A 19,897-nucleotide genomic window follows, 5' to 3' on the forward strand; every position below is an offset into this window, starting at 1 on the left:
ATTGCTACAAAAACAAAATTTAAGTGTATAAGAAGAGGTGCAAACAAAGTCCTATGTTAAATCTGAGGAGGAAGAGCTCATTCTATGCTGGGGAAACTATAAAGGGCTTCACTGGTAATTCGGTTTGGCTGAATTGAAAGGATATGTAGAAATGTACCAAGTACAAGATGGAAATGGAGGCACTTTCCCTCAAAAATCTGAGTTAAAGGAATGGGGGTAGCACCTATACAGGTCACAAAAGGAGCAGTCAATGGAATAAAACACAGACAGAACCTAGCAACACAGCATATGTCATCCCAAATCTAGACAAGAGATACACAATTAAAAGTGCTAACATCTAACTAGTAAATTAGTAAATGTTTTGACGTTGCGACTCTCACAAAATACCGGTAACAAAGAAGATGTCTAGAGTGGGAGTCAATCAAATATGAATGAGCCTATGGTTAATTTAACTCAGCCTAAAAGAATCTGTCTTGATGAATGGTTCAAAAAAGAGTTACAATTTGGAAAGGAGATATACTGGTGGGCCCTAACGAAATAAGAAGTGTTCCCAAATATTAAGTGTACATTTAATCCAAAGGTTTGTTAGTGGAGATAGAAGAATTTTGAATAACTTTAACATACAGCATGTTGAGCGTGTAATTTCTCCAATAAGGTATTATCTGTGGCCTGAGGAAAATGACTTTCTTCGTTGATAAGGGCTAATAGTCCGAGTTTCTAGAAAAGGAGAGGAAAAAAAAAAGAATGTTTTAAAAATATAATAGGGGGACAGGTCTTTAGAGTTGCTTTCCTGCCTTCTCACTTATATCACAAGGTACATAAAATAGAGTTATTCCTAATAAAGAAAAAAAAGTTTGTAATCTCATACTACAAAGAAAAATATTATTTAGATGATTTTAATTGTTTATTTTTTAGTTGAAGTTAGCTGGTTTGGAATCAGGAAGATTCACGTTCATGAGTTCAAACTGGGCCTCAGACACTTAAAAGATGTGTGACTCTAGGCAAGTCTCTCACCCCTGTTTGCCTCAGTTCCTTATCTGTAAAATGAACTGGAGAAGGAAATGGCAAAACACTCCAGTATGTCTGCCAAGAAAACCCAAAATAAGATCACAAAGGATCAGAAATGACCAAAAAACCCCCACTAAAAATGGTTTTTAAAAAATCGAATGAAAAAGGAAGCTTGGTGGGACATATAAAATACTTGGCATGGAGTCAAGAAGTTTGGGTTTAAATCCCTCCTCTGAGACTTATGAGCTGTTTAACCCTGGGAAAAGTCACTTTAACCTCCAAGTGGCTCAGACAGCTCCTTAGGATTTTTCTTTAAGACACTCATAAATTGGAGTTTTGCACTGCCCAAACTGGATATCCCATACCCCAAAATAAAATCAGATTCTTCAAATCCATAAAGTGATATGTGTTTATTTTCAGTAACTGAAATTTTGGAATTTACTTATTTATATTTTGCTGTATCATGCTGTATTGGCATTGGTAAAAAATTCTAGATACCAAGTTATAGTCTAAATTCTAGAAAAGCATAACCATGCCTATTTAGTTCAAATCTATACATGTACATATTATGTCTGTGTACATACAAATACATGCATGCACATTAATAAATATACATAATTATAGTTATAGGAGAACTAAGATCCTACTGAACTTAAAATCAAAGTGGAAAAGATAAGAAATGCTCCCAGATGATCATAGAACTGACAGAGCTGGAAGGCAATTCTAATTAGAATACAATAGACCATTTTTGGCTTCTTTCACACCTTTAAAGTACAGGTTAGTACAAGCTATTTTGTTCTCATAAGCACAAATTAACACAGCTGAGCACCCTTGGGACTCTAACACATTCTGCAACAATGGATTACCTTTTCAATCAGATCTAGACATTCTCCATTGTCTATCCAGTCAATATCTTCCCACACTAATCCTTCTCTATAATAAAAGCAGAAGGAAAAATTTAAATTTTAAACATAATTTGAAAATTCTCAATTTTTCTTTGCTCATTTTGGAAATGTTACTTTGAATCCATGATTACCTGCTATATTCCAGTTGTTCTAAAGAAAAAATATGCTTATTGAAATACTCCTGAAGCTTTTCATTTGCATAGTTTATACTGAACTGTTCAAAATGGTTAACCTAAGGAGAAAAAAGAAGCATTAGACAATTAAGTATCTTCAAATATCCCAATCATAAAATGCAATTCAAGAAGAGAAACAAAAATCCACAGTGAGCTTGAGAAACCCACTCTGAACTTCAAATAGAAAGGATTTAATAGCAATAGGCTTATATAATGAAGAAGTATGGAATACCAATCTTCTGAAACATACCTCAAAGTTTTCAAATCCAAATATGTCAAGGATTCCAATAGATTTGAAGTCATCTTTGCCTTTGATTCTACTGTTAATTTTCTTAATAATCCAAGCAAAACACTGGGAATAAAGTGCCATGGCCATAGAATCTCTGCTATCTGCTGCCTTTGGGACAAATCAGACACATTAACCATACTCTATTTATACTTAATGGCATGTTTATTTATTTATTTGCACCCTAGATGCATCTATCAGGTATGGTTCAAGTCTACCACACTACAAACAAGTCTCTAATTTGCGAGGGGATTAAGTTTCAAGAGTTTGTAACTTGGTATCTTGGAAATTATTTTCCAATAGAAATCTGATCTTGAGGTCCTTAAGTTGGTCCCCAAAATTCCTATTTTAGTGTGAGTGAATTTAACACTAATAAATAGTCTTACTGAGAATGTAGGGTCTTACAAGAAAGTCACATAGTACAGGAGAGAAGAAAATATGGGAAATGCATTCTTCTCTTCCTTGGTTCAGGATAAATTGAGGCAAAAATCTGAAAGGGTGCTACATTAGTATTTGGTCTTCCTACTTCTTGAAATCCTCATCTCAATGTCCATAATGCCTTCATGTTTCCCTTCACCTACCACTGTAGTACCCCATCCCAAACTGTTTGATTTATCTTTTCTAGAAAGTATTCACAGCCTTGCCTTTATTCCATAAATTGACCTAGGGAAAAACTCAGTAACTTTGGGCAAAATTTACTTGTTGTATGTTGAGAGGTGTTAAGATCTCTTCTCCCCTGAGTATCATTGATCTCTGTGTCAAGGCATCGGTTAGCTGTGTTGAGTCCAACCCAAGTAACTCTGCAGATCTACCAAGAGCTGCCAAAAAAAATCCAAAAAGATAATAAATAAAATACTGTATTTGTACAAAAAGAAAGAGATGATTACTTCTTTTTGATGTGACTTGAGGTTATACCAGCATGTACTAAGGTCTTTAAGCAAATAACATTCCTGAATTAATTTGCCTTGGAAATCAAAGAAGAATTAAACAAGGTAAGCATTCATATAGGATTATATATTATGATAGGTAACTAGAATACTTGAAAAACTATATTTCCCTTTTTTTACTTAGAATGATAATTCATGTCCCTTCTATCAGCTAAGATCACACTGAATTTACAGGATTGATAGTTTGAAACAACTTTAGAGATTATCTATTCTAAATCTCTTAGACTAAGAAAAATCTCAAAGCCAAAGAGGTTCAGTGAACTACCCAAGCCTACAGGAAGTGAGGAGCAAAGCCCTGATTCAAAATCCAAGTCTTCTGATAGATTTAAATCCAGTCAAATCACTTCTAAAAGATAGCATTCAAAAATGGAACCTTCTATTTTTAATATAGAAGGATAATATGGGAAGCTATTGGCTGGATAAATAATAGAGAACATTCAAATCTTTCTGAAAAGACAGTCCATTATTTTAAATTATTTCAAAAAAGAAGACTCTAGAATTCCTCTCCATTAATCTTGCTGATTACTAAATATCAATTACTAAACATCCGCCTAAAAAACCATTCCTGTAAGTTAAACAAAAATGCCTAGACTAAAGGCCATGATGCCATTTATAGTAAAGGTCTTCACATATTTAAGATGGAAGAGACCTTTAGTCTTGTCCTCTAGAAGATCCTTTAGACTTTATCCCATTTCCCTAAACACACATTCTTTTTTTTTTTTCAGAGAATTGAGAGAGGTTAAATGATCCTATCATTAATTTAGAATTGGAATATGAATTCAGTTCTTCTGACTCAAAGACCAGGTCTTCTTATTCCTGATTTTTCTACTACAGATCCAGTAATATTTTCAGTATTAAAGTTTCACCCATGAAAACAAGTTCCTCAGTAGTTAAAAAACAAACAAAAAAACCTTACCTGTTTTGAAAGAAACTTGAGCTCCACCAGCAGTGATGAACTCTATGTTTCCAAGATGTAAAATACCAGCAAGTAGTCTAAGAATTTCCCGAACTTCTTCTTTGCTGAACTGCATCACTTCCATTGCAGTCTAAAAGAAAAAAATATTGTTTCTGGTACCTTCCTCACCCCATTAAATTGAATAAGTAGCAAGGGTGTCATAACCTAATGACATATATTATGCATCAGGATCTGTACATCAAAGCAAAAGGTTGACAATGGAAAATGGGTAGAAAGTTAATATATACTTTTATAAACTAACACTAGCAATATGATCCATTAAAAACAAACAGCACATGGAAATAAATGTTCCATGAGTGCACAACATTATACAAAGAAATGATGTCTCTTAATTTCCATGGATATTTCTGATGGGCTACAATTAATTTCTATACTCAAATACTTAATAAGTGCTTACTCTGTACAATATCCTGTAAAAATAGCCTGATAACCACATTTGAAATGTTCAGAGAAAAATGTTTTATTATATTTTGGGGGAGGTTATATAATCTAATTATTATTTAATTTTTTTAAAAACCAGATGTAATATTATAACATAAAGGGCTTTACAAAGTGTGTTACATGTGATTAGAAAAGATGGGTGGAGTAGCAGGAACCAGTACAGTAAAAGTTCCGTTCCAAAAACTTTTCCAGAGATCTTGAAACTGTACCAGACTGAATTCTAATAGGGAAATCTAGAAAGTGTGGCAGTGATTCATGTGTCCAGCCCAGCTGACAGAGAGGTCTCTGGACAAAAAAAGGCTTCTGGAAGCACTCTAAAACCCAGGAGGGGCTGTGCACCAAGGGTAAGAGGAGACCCAGGCCCAGAAAGGGTTACCTCCTGACCCATACTGGGGCACTGAGATAGCGACAAGTGCAAACCCGCAGCTTTGTTTTCCAGTACCCAATTCTGGGTCACAGATTTAGGCAGACTGAGAATGGGGCCTGTGTTCTGAGGTAGGGGGTCTTGGGCAGTGTCCCAAGAAAAGACAAGATTCAGAAGCAGCAGTAATGTGGCTCAGACTCAAATATCATTTAATGCATCCAGACCTACTTATGGAGGAGTACCAAAGCAAGAAATCCCAGGCTAAAAGAGAACCTATAATTCTGCCATTTTGAACCAACAAAGCTTTCCAGCTGACTGATACGGGTTAGCAGTAATTTAATCTTAAACAGATCTAAATACAGATCATGAAACTGCAGAGTTCAGACTAGGAAGGGGTGGGGGTGTTGTAGGGAAGAGAAATATTCAGACTCTGACCTAGATCAGACCACTTTGGGAGCACTGAAAGCTGGCAGGCCCCTACAGTTTGTCCATGTGGTCTGGGGACTTAATATCCCAAGAAAGCAATCAAAAGAACAGTCCAGAACTTTCTTCCAAAAATAGAGCAGAGCCCAGTCCTTAGATTAAATCTAGGGTTAAGAAGTAGGCTGAAAGAATGTGCAAACAACCAAACAAAAACCCACAATAAAAAAGGGGAGGAAGGGATGCTAAAGACACAAACTCAGAAGAGAATGACTAAAAAACCTACAAATAATTCCTTAGAGAAAAATATAGCTTGGGAATAAATGAAACTAGTATGCCTGAAAGAGATGAAACAAGTTTTTTTTAAAAAAAAGTTTTTAAATGTTTTTATCAATGGGATGAGAGTGCTTGAGGGGAAAAAAAGAGGCACAGATCCTAAATTAGAATGGACCAAGTAGAACACTATAAAGCAACAAGAATATTAAAGCAAAGTCGAGAGAGAGAGAGAGACAGACAGAGAGAGAGAGACAGACAGACAGACAGAGAGAGAGAGAGAGAGAGAGAGAGAGAGAGAGAGAGAGAGAGAGAGTAAAACATAAGGTATCTCATGGCAAAAGTCTAGGATAACAAATTGAGGAGAAAAAAAATGTAAGAATCATTGGACTGCATGAACACCATGATCAAAAAAAGAACCTAGAAATTATATTCCAAGAAATCTGAAAACAGAAAGGTGCTATGAGTCACCTCCTAAACTCCCAAATAAAAATGTGAGAGCCACTATCCAGAGATTCCATGTCCCACCCCCAAAAATACTTCAAATATTCAAAACAAAGAATTCAAATACAATTCAAATTCAAAGAGTCAGTAAGGATTATATGCAATTTCATAGTTACTGCTATAAAGAAATGGAGAATTTGGAATATGATATCCTAGAAGACAAAGGATATGGGCTTATAGCCAAGAATAACTTACCCTGGAGAACTAAGTATAACATTATAGGGAAAAAGGAACCTTAAATGAAATAGCACACTTCCAGGCATTCTTGATGAAAAGACCAAAATTGTGGAGAAACTTTGAAGTTTAAACGCAGGGGTGAAGAGAAACATGAAAAGGTAAACACAAATGAACAATAATAAAAGACTAAATATGAATAAATTGTTCATGTTAAGATATGTATAGTTGATACATGTGTCCCCTCTGATTTCTATCATCATTAGAGGACATAGGAATGGTTCTGTTATGTTTTGATAATCTTAAGAATAGAAAGAAAGAAGGGCTCGTGAGGTGTTTGTGTGTTGCGAGTGGTGAGGGGGGTGACTTAGGGAAAATTTTCTTACATAATTTATTTCCTTTCATTTATGTCAACAAGATAAAGGGGCATCACTGACAGTTATACTTCATTTTCATTTGAATTTACTGAAAAGAAAGAACACGCACACAGAATTGGAAACAGAAATTACTCTCATTAAACAGATAGTTGAAGAAGGGGGAAAAAGGAGGAAGGAAAATCATGAAGAGAGTCAATTAAGGGAAGGATTAGTGCTAAGTAAAACAAACTCAAAGGATGTGCAAAAATATTTATAGCTCTTCTTGAGGTGGCAAAGGATGAGAATTTGAGTGAATATCAATGCATTGGCAAATAGATATGTTATAGAATACAAATGAGATGGAATACTATTGTGCTGAACTTTTAGCACCTTAATGTCCAACCACTATTCCAGAAAAGTAATGATAAAACATGTTATTTATTTCTTGATAGACATGTGAAGGATTCAATGCAAAATGAGGTGAAATATTTTTGGGGCATGGACAATGTGTAAATATTTTGATTGAATATAAATGTTTCTAATGGGTTTGATTTTTCTTTTATTCAATTTCTGGAGGAGAGGTATTTAGGGGGAATAATAAAGATGATTAAAACAAAAGATCTTGATGAATTAAAACAAATAAAAAATAAAGTGTTATGTGTTAATTATTTTTACTACTGTTTTATCTGTGGGACTTCTATTTCTCAAATAGAGGGCACTTTTTTTGTTTAATTTGATTAAGATCTTGAGTACTAAATTATTTAAGTAAAAAAAAAAATAACAATCAATAGCTTAAACAGGCAATGTTAGATAAATCACAATCTAGGAGAGATTTCCTCTTAGAATAATATATTATTTAACATTTTAGGCTCCTTCTCTCAACTATGAATAAGTAATTTATTTATAATCCCACTGAAACTTGGCACTGTCAGGAAGACAGTGTAGAAGACTTGCTGTAACATGCACCCTAGTGGCCATAGAGAAAATTGGTTTCTAGGGATTAAAGTGAAAGGAAAAGACTAGGTTGAAATGAAGATGACACTATATTTATAGAACAATCTATTTTTTGATCAGAGGTGTCAAATACCCAGCAGTACTTTTATATTCCCAAGTATACAGGCAAAGCCAGATTAAAATGTAACTGGGAAATATTTACCAAAATAAATAAATACAATAAAACAGAAATAACAATACATTTTAAAACTAAGTCAATATAATTCATAGATAACCCTATGTAAGGATTACTACTTAAGTATCACCCCACTGCTTTAGAACAAAACCCTTTTCTTTAGTCATAGTAAAATCATTCTGGGAAAGGTCTTTTTCCTTATGAAGCCCAAAGAGGCACCTAACCCATTAACTTCCAAGATTTTAGATTTATAGCGAGAAGGGACCTTAGAAGTCTATGTCTTTATTTTACCACTGAGAAAACTGAGGCAGAAGGTGGTCATGGGATGTGCCTAAAGTTCAGGTATAGCTAGCATTTATTTATATTCTCTTCTTTTAATCATCAAGAATAATCTAGGTTTCCTTATTTCTTCTTTATATCAGATCTTTATAAAAAGAAGCAAGCTAACCATTTAAGGGCCTTATCTATGATAGAAGGCTAAAAAGCATAAATGAAAATGGAGACAGTTAAAGAATATCTAGAACATAATAGAACATTTATCAGGGCCTAAAGATATATACTGTAGAATATTTAAGGAATGGGAAGGGATTACTGTGACAGTTAATAGTCTTGAAAAACCATTAAAGACAGGACAAGTTTCTGTGGGGAAGAAGGGCATAAAAGAGTAGGGGGAACCCTATAATTTCATTCAAATAGAAATTCCCAGCGATGAAATTTATTCATATGTAACTAGACTGTAATTGTCATCTCTGAGAGTTGCCTGGGAGTGTTAAAAAGTTAAATGTCTTATTGGTGGTAATACAGTTAATATATATCAAATATATATCAGAAGAGAAACTTGAATCCAGGTTTTCCTGACTTTAAGGCTGCCTCTATCCAACAAAAGCCTGCTGCTCCCTCTCTGTGATTTACAAAGGGCAAAGGCTGTACCTATCCTAGGGAAACAAAGGATGATCCAGGGAGCTTTAGGTCCACCCTTGGGTAGAGAAAACAAGTCATTTGTAAACACCCAGAAGATTTTAAGATGTAAATAATAATAGCTTTTTGAAGGACATCAGTCAAGTGAATTTAATTTTATCTGACCGAATAACATATTGACAAGTGAGTAACAATAAGATGGAAACAGTAACTGGTACAATAAAAAGAGGACTGGATTTATTCAGAAGATCTCGGTTCTAGTTTCAGCTCTGTGACACACTTGCAACATTATAAAAATCACTTAATATCCCTGGGCTGCAATTTCCTTAAATAAAAAACAAGGAGAATAGATATAACTTCTAGGGTCCCTTCCAGCTCTAAAACTATGAACCTAAGACTTGTGAAAGGTTACATTTTCAAAATTCTTAATGATAAAGCCACCAAATAAAAATACCACACACCAAAAACTGGTTTAAAGGTTACATATAAAGCTATGAATAGTTTGGTAATAATTTGAGTGATTTCTTGAGGGATATTAAACGGGGAATAGTTTAGGATCCCAGTTAACACTCTAGATTGATAATTATAATATCTTAGATTTATATAGTATTTTAAAGTTTGTGACTGACATATGTTACAATAGTTGATCCTGACAACAACCCTGTAAGGTTGGTGCTATTATTTATCATTCTCATTTTACAGACAAGGAAACAGGTTGAGTGGAGTGGAAGTGATTTATCTAAGGCCATCTAGCCAGTTGGTGTCTGAAGCACAATTCCAACTCAGATCTTCCTGATTGCAGGTCCAAGATCCAGCCCCTGTACTATCTATCTGCCTCTTAGAAAATGGACTGAGAATAGGCTTTTTAAAAAATTATTTTTAAAATTTTTGTTTGTTAAATTAAAATTTCCTTGCTGCATCAGAGAAGGCAATGGTTAACAAAAAAGATATATTTATATATAAAACTATATCTTGCTTATTTTAAAAGATGCTTTTCATAAGATTTGCTATTTGTAGATATGATTAAGAAATTAATTTGCTATTATATATATGATTAAATTAAATGTTAGGAATGATTTATAAGTAAGACTGTTTTATAACAAAGGATTTCTGAAACCCAAGTACTGCAACTCTTAAGTGTATCTGCTTTATTCAAATTTTGGACCACAGCAAATACTGTACTATGTGCCAGAGCTGAGACTGGAATCCAGGTCTTCTAATTCCAATGCATTCTGGAAGACTGCAATCAAGTTCAAAATGATCTTGACCAATTAGAAAAGGAATTCTATAAATAAGAGTCCAAGATCTAAAAGGTCTGAAAAATATCCCTAAGGATAGGATATACACTAATTATGTATCATATAACCTTCCTAGGTAAGATGACTACTGAAAAAATTATGTTACCTACATATTTTGCATTATTCAGACCTTTATTAAAGCAGTTTGTCCATTTTTATAACCAAATTTTAAAAAGAAAAACTAGGAATATTTTAGAAAAGCATGACAAGGATAAATGAAAAGATGAAAAAGGGGGTCCTATAAAGAAAAGTTAGAGAGTTGTCTTATTTAAATTGGAAAAAAGGAATTATACTGGAAAAAAATTTGATAATCAAGGTATTTATTACTTTTTCTCTTTGTTTTGGGTTAGCTGGAATATAAATTACCATGAAAATAAGGTAATTATCCATAAATGGAAAATGATCATGCTTACAATAAATGGGATTTGATTGGGATAAGGGAAATGATTGGGCTTACGATAAAAAGATAAAAAGAATAAGAATGGGGCCTGGAAATTTGATTTCCAGTATGGGGAACTCCTGGATGAGGAAGTCTCTCTACCCAAGAAGGTGGGCAAGTTTTCTGCAACTTCAATCTTAAAAGAGTTGCCTACAGCACAGAGAGTTTAAGTAACTTGTCCTGTATCACACAGCCACATATATATCAGAAGTGGGATTTGAACTCTGGTCTACCTCTCAGGCCACCTCTCTCACACAGCAACTCCTTAAAGGAAAAGGAGAAATTTCAGTAGCAACTTTTTTGATTGAACATGAGAAAACATTGAAATGAACTAAAGTAGTTTTTATGACTAAAAATCTTTAATTTAAAATAAATGTGCTTGTCCAGAACTTAAGAATTTGTCCTCTAGTAAAGTTTTGTAGAAAGTGCACTAGTCTCCTATCAGAAGATCCAAACAAGTCCAAGCTTTACCACCTATTAACCTTAGGAAGAGAATCATTTGCCTCTTCATGAATTAGTTTTCTTATCTATAAAATAAGGAAAATATCTGACAATCTAAATAATTTTAAAGAAAATATATTAATGGTAAAGAATTTTGCAAATATGAAATAATATTATTATTAGAGTAGTTCATTATATCTCAAGGTTCCAATTAATTCTTGTTTTTAAAGCCATGTAAAAAAGATCAATCAATTTTTGAAGGCAAATTTAAAGGGGAAAAAAGAAAAGAAAATACCTCCCTTGAATGCTTACTGATTAGCCATTATTTCCATTTTTACCTACATAACTAACCATACACTGTATTGGAAAGTAAGAAAGTTTCGTAATTAGAATTTTGTACCCTTGAACTACAATTCCCAGCATCCCACTTTTGTCCTCATGTTACATCCTTACATTTTGGAAATAAAGCGTTTGTAACCCCACTCCTTTGTCTCTCTTCTCCCGTGAACTTGGTCAAGAAAAACTGCTCTTTACTCAGGCTTTACTCTGGTCTTTCTATTTCATCTACTTCAAGGGATTATTAATAAATCTTATAAAATATAATACTTGGAGTTAATGGATATTAATTTTAATCTTGCAAAGTTTAACTCCTATTAGAAATATACATACAATGACATCTTTGAAGGATTCTTTATCATTGATTGTCTCATCCGCTATACACCCAGACTGATTCAAGTAGTGGTAGTGTTCCGGCCCCGATAAATAAAATTCTTCTGCAGAATAAAAAAAGAGAAAAAAAAATTTTAGTCCACAATTTTTATTAATTCAGCGGATACTCTTAGGGAACACAACAAAAAAGGATTTCTTTCTGCCATTAAAAACAGTGAACCAAGTATACTTCACTGACATCTCCTCTTCGCTAAAATAATTTGTAGAAAATAATGATGATTTGAATTAAGTGTATTTTTATACATCAAGATGGTGGAACTTAATATTAATATTAAAGTCAGTGTTGTATTAAAGGCCAAGTAAGTGCCAGGTACTGTACTAGGTGCTGGGGATACAAAAAAATAATGAAATAGTCTTTTTTGCTCAAGGAACTTATTGTCTTGTAGTAGGAAAACTACATACTGAAACTAAAATACAAAATAAATATAAAGTAAATACAGATAAGAGGATACAAGCAACTGGGAAAGGAAGAGGGAAAGGGTTTTGGGGAAGAGGTAACACAAAGCCAATCTTTGAAGAAAGTGAGGGATTTTTAAAGTGGGAAAACATGCATTCCAGGAATTGGGCATAGCCTGGGGCAAAAGCATGGAGACATGACATGTAATATTACTGAACAGGAAGCAGAACAATTTAATTTAGATGGGTTGTAGAACACATGAAGGGAGGAATTAATGCATATAATAACAGAAATAAAGATAAGACAGATTATAAAGGGGTTTAAAAGTTAAACATCAGCATCTGTATTTTATTCTGGAGAAGAGGGAGCTAAGGGAGCTTCCTAAGCAGTAGAGTTACAAGAATAGTAGTATTTATTATTCAGACAACCATGTGCATGGGAGAGGGAAGAGAATGGAAGCCAGGAGAACAATCAGAATATGTTTGCCACAGTCCACAAGAGAGGGAGGGAGTGCTTGAATCAGAGTGGAGACACATCTTTGGAGATGTAGTGTGGAAGCATCTTGTTAGAGGTAAGGCAGAGTTGAAGAAGAAAAAGTTGAGGATGACTCCCCAAGACTGTAAGGAGAACCCTGGGGTCAGGAAGACAAATCTGGCCTTAGACACTTACTGGCTGTGTAGACCTGGGCAAATCATTTAACCCTTTTTGCTCAGTTTCCTTATCTGTCAAATGAGCTGGAGAAGGAAATGGTGAATGGCTCTAGTATCTTTGCCAAGAAAACCTCAACTGGGGTCACAAAAAGTTGGATATGACTAAAAATGACTGAACAACAAGGCTCCTGGGTTCAGGTTTTCTCACCAAACCTGTTTGCTATTTCTTAAAATCTCTAATTTCTTTCAAAGTTAAGCTAAACTTTTTTTTTGTACATGAAGCCTTGCCTGTCTTCTGATGCTAATTTTCCACACTTCCATCACTATCAAAATAAACAAACAAAAACACCACATGCATACACAAAGAATTTTCATTTAGTTAACACACACATTGTATCCCTAGATAAAATATATGCTTCTTGAGGGAAAAAAAAAAGCTATTTGCTTCCCTCCCTCCCCTATATATTTTTTTTTTCCTCCCCTATATTTTGTCTCTACATTTCCAGGGATGAGCATAATGCTTAGGGTAGGCATTTAGTGAATGTTATCAAATGAAGCACTAATATTGGTACTACCATACATACAGTGTTTTTGTAAGAAACATAAATATTTTACAAGTGAAAAACACTATGTAAATGTCAGTTTTTATGGTTAGAAAATAACAAATTAATTAATTTCTGTTTGCTTCTACAAATGTTGGAAAGCATCATTATTCATGCATCATAACAAAAAATCAATTTTAACATTTTTATTTTCAGAAATATTCTTTGAATTAGAGATCCTCAAAAAAAAGGCCAAAAGCCAAGGAGATTCCAGATTTCCTGTCAGTCTTCTACCTATATTAACTGGCAGTTAAGTAAATTCAGTGTTCCATTTTGAAATAACACTTTATTATATACTATAGGTTACTAATCTACCAAGAGATTTTAAGAAGTTTTCTTCATAACTTTTCTATGATTATTGATTTTTTTAAAAATGGAAGACAGCCTACAGAAACATGTGTACCTAGCATTTCTGTCACTCACCTTTGTCTTCATTCTCTAGTCCTGCCAGCAGTGCATAGAATATGTGATAATTCCTTTCCCCTGGATTCTGTCTTACCACTCGGTTCTGTGAAAATATATTAAATTTACATTTTTTCCCATGTTAATTTCCATAAATTTACAATATTTTCAAAACAAAATGAAGCAAAATGTAAACTGAGCCAAAAGTAAACTTACTTTTTCTAATAAATCTTCATTTTGAAAGAAATTTCAAGTCAAGGAAAAATCAAGAATCTGAAATGAATTTTATCGTCAATCTTCTGTTCTTTATTTTCATTCAACACATTCCCTCTGACATCTGTTATTTGTGTTGCCAGAACACAAATGAAACCTAAAATAAGACTAGTTCATCCAAATTTAATTGCAAACATAGTAAGTACTAGAAAGTCAAGTCAAATTATGTGACACTAGATTTCAACCACCTATGTTTTTATGGTTAATTATAAGCACAGGATTTAAGATAATGACACCAGCTACCAGAGCTTTCTAAAGAACAATTTGTTCTTAACTATGTGCACTAATTAAGTAGTTCAATTCTGCTTACTCTAAAATCAACCATTTAAAGCTGATCCAGAGAAGAAGCCAATGTTTCTCTTTCTTCTTTCTTTCCATTACTGTGACAATCCAGTAATAGCAGCGGGTTCTTCCTATTTATCAAGGTTAAATAGAGAAGCAATATAAAGGAAAACAGGATACAATCTACAATTCTTCCTCCTTGAATATTTCCCTTTTCACAGATGTTCAGCTGAATAAACTTCCCAAAGCGACTGGAGTTGTTGTTGTAAACAGTCTTTGCGTTACCAAAAGCTTCCATAATTGGGCTGTGAAATGAGAGGGTGGCAGAAAGGGTTAATTAGGAGCAGAAGTAAAAACAATAAAATTTCCCCTCCCCAAATGTCATCTCTACAGAAACCAGGAACAGATATTCTCCTCCACACAGGTGCTACATATGTCCTTTGTTTTTAGCCAATCTTAGAACTGACCTTGACATAGCAATTACTATTATTATTAATATTATTATTATTGTTGTTGTTGGGGTATGGATCTGAGACATCATTATTAAGGAATTCTCCATGTTAAAACTTCTTCCATCGATACCAATGATAACTTGCGTGCAACTTAAGTCTTAGAGACTTGTGTGGGGTACCTAGATACAGGGTAAGCGGTCACACAGCTAGAATGTGTCAGAAAGCAAAGCTTGGGGGCAGCGAGATGGCTCAGTGGATTGAAAGCTAGAGAAAGGGGGGTGTGGGGTGTACTGGGTTCAAATATGACCCCAAGACCCTTCCTAGCTGTGTGACCCTGGGCAAGGCACTTAATGCTCAGCCCTTACTGCTCTTCTGCCTTGGAAATGATACTTAGTATTTGACTCTAAGCTAGAAGGTAAGGGTTTAAAGAAAGAAAAGAAAGCAAAGATGGTATATAGGCTTTCCTAACTCCAAAGAGAACACTCTATACAATATACCATTTTACCGCTTAGTGAATATTCTTATTTTGAGAAATGAGGTAATTAAATGGTATTTATATTAAGAAATACTTTGAGAACTCATTAGTTTGAATACTTATTTTTAAAAAATCAAAATCAACAGTAGCTTTCTGTATAAAAATAACATAAATCTTTACCCAAGTCATAAAGAAAACAATAGTGTAGGCAAAGTGTTTTAAATAAAAATTGACATTATAAATTACCTTATAAACGGATATGAGCTGCTATAAAATGCATCGCTATGGATACTGTTAACCAAATATAATTTATTCGTATTTGACAACTGACTACTGTGTGTCAGATACCTCTCACATGCCAGAAATCATGGAAATTATAGGAGAACAAATAAATAAGCATACAAAAATATAATTATGTATATATGCACAACAAACTAGAACAGAAAGGTTCAATAGTAAAGGTACAGAAGAATATTCTTCAAGATTATTTCTGACCTGGTAGATCCACAAAGTCTTCATGGAGAACACAGGATAGGTAGGAATAACATATTTGCAGAACGACTCACATATATTTCTAAATATATACAGATTTGTGAAGTACATTTGTTTTGCTTTACTATGAATATCTGTTATAAGGAATTTGCTTGTTTTTTTCCCAGTGAGGCAAGAGGTGAGAGTGGGAGAAAATATTTATTTTTTTAATTAAAAAAAAAATGAAGGAAGGTAAGGAAGCTGCAGGTGTGGGACATTGTGGACACCTTCAGATGAAGTCCTTATACTGTTGGTTTCACTTAATTGGTTTACATTCTGTGGCATCCATGACAATTCTTATAAGAGAGCACTAAATGAAGATAAATGTTTAATTTATAAAAACAAATCAAAGCAATAAAGCTTTTTAAAAAAATGAATAATATGTGTGGATGGAGGGGAAAAGAGAAGGTCGAGACTTTTGAGGAGAAGAGAATGTGCTCAAAATCACAAAAGTGAGGAAGCACTGGAGGTGTGCAATTTCTAGTGTGAGAAGAGGAAAATGAAAGAAAAGGATGAAAAGAGCAGCTCGGGGGCTCAGTGGATAGAATACCAGGCCTGGAGAAAGGAAGACTCCTCTTCCTGAGTTCCAATCTGGCCTCAGACCCTTACTAGCTATGTGGCACTGGGCAAGTCCTGTTTACCTCAGTTTCTTCATCTGTAAAATGAACTAGAAAAGGAAATGGCAAACAACTCTAGTATCTTTGCCAAAAATCTCAAATGGGGTCATAGAGAATCTGACATGGTTGAAAACAACTAGACAACAAGGCCAAAAAGATGATTGAGACCAGAACATGGAAAGCTTTGGAATGCAATGTTGAGATCAAAGTTGATTCTAGTATAGTGAAAAAGGCACTAGATTTAGAGGTGCAGGTCTCCAAGGGCTAGTAGTCCTTGCTACTTACTTTGTTATATGCTCTTAATTAAAATTTCCTGAGCCTCAGTTTTCCATCTTTAAATGGGAGGAGGGTGCAACAGAACAGAAAATTGCTAAGATCTTTTCTGTTCTCAAGATCACAATTATTAGGTAAAAAAATTAAATGCCTCTAATTGATATGGCATATGAGTATAAAAAGTGATCTGTCTTTCACTAACGTGGGCCAGTTATCATCTTCAAACAGTTAATGTTCAGCAATTGCAATTTTTTGTTTGTTAATCTAGTTTATTCTCCTTGAAACATTAAAGGAAGCATGGTAGTAGTTCCTTCTATAGCTACTAACAACAGAAATGACCTGCCCTTCTAACAGAAAAGTTCTGGGTACAATTTTGAAACTAGTAAAGCATTTTGATATTAAAAGAGAAGAATTAAATCTAGTTAAAAATACCTGCTTTCAAGAATAGCTTGCTCAACACAGGCTGTCTTCTCCTTAATTGATAAATCCAAAGAGTGTTGGCTGATGGCAGACAGGAACTTGAGGATCAGCTTAGTGCTTTCTGTTTTACCTGCTCCACTTTCACCACTGAAAGACAAAATAAACATAAAGAAAGATAGGGTACTATACTAGTCATCATAAATGCCATAATATAAAACTGTTAAGTGGAAAAACACTATTTCTGTAGCTAGCAATATAGCTCCTATCATTCTTTATATTCCCTTTTATGGTTATGAAATTAAAGTTCTTAATAATGAAAAAGATAATAATATGGAAGTCATATGACATAAAAACAAAATTTATCCCTTCCTGCCTCCTTCCAGGGTGGCCAAAGCACATGGCTGTACAAATATATTTGGGAGCTTTGGGGAATAAAATATAAGTCATGATTTATGTATTCAAAGGACTTAGAATACAGCTGGATAATGAGATAAACACACATGAAACATTTGTCAAACAAGACAAGATAGCATATAATTCAGTACTAAATTGAGCAATATAAGTATCAAGGTGGAAAGGTCCAATAAATAGGCAGCTGGTGGTGTAGGCTTAGAGCTCAGGACAGACTATAATTATTCCTTTCTGATTTTTTAGACAGCTTTCATTTTTATGACAATGATGGAACATTTTTCTTACATGAAATATTTGAAAGGTTTTAATACTGACGTGCAAAGAGAAAGATCATCAGTTTCTTGCATTAGAAAAATATATGCTTAGTCATGTAGTACAATAAGGATGTGATTAGGGTTTTGATGCTAAAGGATCCCTACACTGTAAATATGATTAATACAGAAATATGTTTTGAACAATGATACGTGTATAACCCAGTAGAACTGCTTGTCGGCTTTTGGAGGAAGGAGGAGAGAGAAGAAAGGGGGAGATTATGAATCATGTAACCATGGAAAAATATTCTAAATAAAAATTAAAGACAAAATAAACAAACAAATAAATAAATAAAAGAAAGATAATCGGTTTCTACTTAGTGGATAACTCATAAGAATATTCTATTGCTAAATGACAAATACTATTTTTAGTTTAAAAAATTATTTTTATTGTAAATAATAATGTTTATTATTTTAAAAATAATTTATCAGAATGATTCAAAATAGGAAAGATGTCAATTTATTTCAGAAAATAAACTCCGAAGAGGACACAAATATGAAAAGTAGTCCAGGAGGGTCTTCTAACTTCCTTATTAATTTTCCATTTTCCATTTTCCCAGACTCATTCCCCATGGAGACATTTCTTCAACACAAGAATTAGGAAGGAGACAGAAAAATTTTGGAATAGAAAAAAGAAAGCAGGTTTAGGGCTTACTTTTTTTTTTTTAAACTAAGATATCTTTCAAATACAAAGTATCTCAATTGATACACTCTACAAATCAATTCTCAGCTTAACTTTTTAAACTTATGAGTACACTATATGTCAAGATGACTTGACACACAGAAAGAACTCAAATATTTATGTGACAGATTGAACTTTGTTATAAATTCAAGTCAAGATATTTTAATTTATCTGGGCCCAAGTTTACCTATCTGTAAAATTGGGTATTAAGAGTTGATCAATCAACATTAATCAGGCAATTTTTATCATGTATAATCACTTTGCAAAGTCTATAATGCATAGCAAGAATGTGATAAAGGAATAGCTGGGTAACTCAGTGTATTGAGAACCAGGCCTAGACATGGGAGGTCCTAGGTTCAAATCTGGCCTCAGACACTTCCCAGCTGTGTGACCCTGGGCAAGTCACTTGACCCCCATTGCTTAGCCTTTACCATTCTTCTGCTTTGGAACCAATACACAGTATTGATTCTAAGGTGGACGGTAAGAGGTTTAAAAAAAAAAAAGAATGTGATAATGTGAAAGAGAAGATACTTTTAAAATAACAAAACTGAATATGTCCACAAGAGGGCACTTTATGCTCAAGGAAATCTAAATTGAAACTAGTTTGTTTCCATTAAAAAAAAAAATTTTTTTTAAAGAAGTCCTAGGAAAAACTCAAAAAGAAATTTGTATTAATGAGTAAAATATTTTTATTTGAAATCTCTCCTGAGTCTGAAAATATACTGTAGTTACAATGTTCATGTTTTCATTATACAATAGAAGCTTTCTACAGTTGTTCCACAGCAATATTTAATTAAAATATAATTCATGCGTAAGTACAATAATCACATTCTGATTTTTCCTATAGAAGTCAGAAGTTCCTCTATCAGATGGATTTGTGGTCTCTCACTTTTTTCCCCTATTAAAATCAATTATTATTTTTTTAGGTATTTAATAAACCAAGAAGCTGAAACAAGGGTAAATAGTATAAAAAAACCTGGAACCTCTACTCAGGAAGACCTGGATTTGAATTCCTGTTCTGTTATTTAGCCATGGCTGTGACTACTCAACTTCGCTTGAGTTTGCTTGCCCCAGTGAGACAGTTAGATCCTGTAAGTCAGGATAGAGAGCTAGGCTTGGATTTCAGAACTTACACATCTAAATCTTGCCTCAGATACTTTATTACTGGTGTAACTTTGGACACATCACTTAACTCTAACATCTTCATTTTCCTCATTTGTAAAATGAGAATAAAGATGGCAAGTGTTGTGCATCTGTCTTAAAACCCATTTAGAAAAAGAACAGTTCTATAATGATTCTTTCACAAAGTATCCTTTAGCAAAATGCCATGTTTCCCTA

The 19,897-nt window shown here is 33.7% G+C and overlaps 1 protein-coding gene across 2 annotated transcripts in view; it reads right to left on the bottom strand.

Moving 5' to 3' along the window:
• The window catches only part of MYO10 (myosin X), a 233,476-nt gene that overhangs the window by 87,008 nt on the left and 126,571 nt on the right, over nt 1-19,897 (bottom strand). For both annotated transcript variants that reach the window (XM_044665583.1, XM_044665593.1), the window contains 11 exons: nt 17,168-17,302; nt 14,568-14,692; nt 14,049-14,062; nt 13,854-13,938; nt 11,722-11,825; nt 4,236-4,365; nt 3,072-3,190; nt 2,337-2,483; nt 2,045-2,145; nt 1,875-1,941; nt 625-717 (listed from right to left, as the gene is read on the bottom strand). In XM_044665583.1, coding sequence (XP_044521518.1) covers nt 625-717; nt 1,875-1,941; nt 2,045-2,145; nt 2,337-2,483; nt 3,072-3,190; nt 4,236-4,365; nt 11,722-11,825; nt 13,854-13,938; nt 14,049-14,062; nt 14,568-14,692; nt 17,168-17,302 — 1,120 coding nt within the window. The remainder of the gene's footprint in view (nt 1-624; nt 718-1,874; nt 1,942-2,044; nt 2,146-2,336; nt 2,484-3,071; nt 3,191-4,235; nt 4,366-11,721; nt 11,826-13,853; nt 13,939-14,048; nt 14,063-14,567; nt 14,693-17,167; nt 17,303-19,897) is intronic.

The sequence above is a fragment of the Gracilinanus agilis genome, chromosome 1 (assembly GCF_016433145.1).
Source record: "Gracilinanus agilis isolate LMUSP501 chromosome 1, AgileGrace, whole genome shotgun sequence".
Classification (NCBI taxonomy): Eukaryota; Metazoa; Chordata; class Mammalia; order Didelphimorphia; family Didelphidae; genus Gracilinanus; species Gracilinanus agilis.